Here is a 2,500-nt window from a genome sequence, read left to right on the forward strand (position 1 = left end):
ATATTAATTAAGGCCAAAATCAAGAAAGGAAAAAGAGAGGGAGAAAAAATGTAGTGGTCGAACAAGAAGAAATAAGAAAAGAAAAAGATGAAGATGGAGAAGAATGAAGGAAGTGGAGAAAGTAGAAGATAATGAAGAAGAAGAAAGAAGGGGGATAGGAGGAGGAGAAAGAACGAAAATAAGAAAAATAAGAAGGAAGAAGAAAGAAAAAAGAAAAAATAAGGAAGACAATGGAAATCGTAGATAAAGAAGACAACTCGAGATTCACAATAAACAAATAAAGATATAAATAATTAAATAAAATGAGATAAAATAATAACAACAACAAATTTTACGAAGAATTTAGACTTACGAAGACCACTTGTTGATGGCGGGGGGGGGGGGGGGGGGGGGGGCGTGGTCTCGCACGCGTCTTTTTTTTTTTTTTTTTTTTTTTTGTGTCTCTGTTTCTCTGTTTATGTGTTTGTTTGTTTGTTGTTTTTTTTTCCCGAAATACTTCCTGGTCTGTTGTGGCTTGGTATCGAGGTGGGGGGGGGGACGGAGGGGGGTATTTGTGAGGGTATTTTGTTGTGCGTCTTTGTTGTCATTTTTGTTTTTATATTTTATTTGTTATTGTGGTTATTGTTATTCCTAATACCATTATTATTATTATTATCATTATTATTTGTGTTATGATCATTATTGGTATTATTATTATCATTATTATTATTATTATTATTATTATTATTATTATTGTTATTATATCTATTATTATCGTCGTTATTTTGTTATTATTATTGTTACAGTTATTATCAATGGTAGTCATTATTATCATTATTATTTTTTTTTTGTTGTTGTTAATATACAATCTCATCTTGCTATCGTCATAACCAGTTGTGCCATAAGTTAATTATTCTCCATGTAATTAATATCTTTTCCTTCTCCCCCTTCACATTTGACAATATTTAGTGTGTATAGACTTTCAGCATTTCTATTTCCTTAAGAGAATGTACGACTTTAATACGACCTCTTTCGCACCTGAGGCTTGGCTGTGCTCTTCGAAGGTCGTCTGTTCTTCTTCCTCTTCCTCTCTTTACTCTATTTTCTTTTCTTGTTTTATGATTCTCTTTCTCTTCTCTCCCCTCGCGTCTGAGATAACCCGTAGAGTGCACGTTGTTCGGGCATATAAACGCCTTGCTCTTTAATTACTGTATTTATGTGGTATATGTATGTGCTTTCCCCTTTTGCCCTCTCCTCTCTCCCCTTTCCCCTCCCCACCCTCTCCCCCTACCCCTCCCTGTCTCCCTCTCTCCTCCGTCTTCCCTCCCTCCCTCCCCCTCTCTCCTCCGTCTTCCCTCCCTCCCTCCCCCCCTCCCTCCCTCCCTCCCCTTCTCCCCTCCGTCTTCCCTCCCTCCCTCTCCCTCTCCCCTCCCTCCCTCCCCCTCTCCCTCTCCCTCTCCCTCTCCCTCTCCCCTCCCTCCCTCCCCCTCTCCCCTCCGTCTTCCCTCCCTCCCTCTCCCCTCCCTCCCCCCCCCTCTCCCCTCCGTCTTCCCTCCCTCCCTCTCCCCTCCCTCCCTCTCCCTCTCCCCTCCCTCTCCCCTCCCTCCCTCCCCTTCTCCCCTCCGTCTTTCCTCCCTCCCTCCCTCCCTCCCTCCCTCCCTCCCCCTCTCCCTCTCCCTCTCCCTCTCCCTCTCCCTCTCCCTCTCCCCTCCCTCCCTCCCCCTCTCCCCTCCGTCTTCCCTCCCTCCCTCCCCTTCTCCCCTCCGTCTTTCCTCCCTCCCTCTCCCCTCCCTCCCTCTTCCTCTCCCCTCCCTCCCTCCCCTTCTCCCCTCCGTCTTTCCTCCCTCCCTCCCTCCCTCCCTCCCTCCCTCCCTCCCTCCGCCCTTCCTTCACCGATTGTGATTTGATCATCTCCCATTGTTTCCGCCTATCTTATCTCCTTTGCCTCTTCCCCGACAGTCCCGGAGCGAGAGTATGGCTTCGGTGTGTTCCGCGGGCGCCGAGGGTCGCTACGGCACTGTGGTCGTCAAGGGCGAGATCGAGCTCGGCCTCCAGTACAACTACAAGGAGGGCCAGCTCGAGGTCCGCGTCGTGCAGTGCCGTGACCTCGCCGCCGTCGACACCAAGAGGAACCGATCCGATCCGTAAGTAGTGATGGAGTGGGCGTCTGTGTCGGGCGTGTGTTCATCTGTCTGTCTGTCTGCTCGGTTGTAATGGTCTATGTGTGTGGTTGTTTGTTGGTCTGTTTGGTTGTGCGTTTGTGTGCGTGTGTTTCTGTTTGGTTGTGCGTTTGTGTGCGTGTTTCTGTTTGGTTGTGTGTGTGTCTGTGTGTGTGTCTGTATTTTGTTCTTTCTGTCTCTTAGGCTGCGATCGCCTGGCTATCTGTTTCGCTGTGTCAATCTGTGTTTCTGATTGATCGTTTTTCGTTTTATTTTTTGTTTTGTTTTTTTGTCTTACTTTGGTTGTATATTGTTTGATATCTTATGTTGTTTCGCTGTTTTGTGTGATTGACTGTGTGTTG

The 2,500-nt window shown here is 46.6% G+C and overlaps 1 protein-coding gene across 1 annotated transcript in view; it reads left to right on the forward strand.

Annotated features, from left to right (window-relative positions):
• Positions 1 to 2,500, forward strand: part of LOC125028656 (microtubule-associated protein futsch-like) — a 91,988-nt gene that overhangs the window by 80,322 nt on the left and 9,166 nt on the right. The window contains exon 6 of the mRNA XM_047618130.1: positions 1,939 to 2,123. Coding sequence (XP_047474086.1) covers positions 1,939 to 2,123 — 185 coding nt within the window. The remainder of the gene's footprint in view (positions 1 to 1,938; positions 2,124 to 2,500) is intronic.

This window comes from Penaeus chinensis, chromosome 9 (genome assembly GCF_019202785.1).
Source record: "Penaeus chinensis breed Huanghai No. 1 chromosome 9, ASM1920278v2, whole genome shotgun sequence".
Lineage (NCBI taxonomy): Eukaryota > Metazoa > Arthropoda > Malacostraca > Decapoda > Penaeidae > Penaeus > Penaeus chinensis.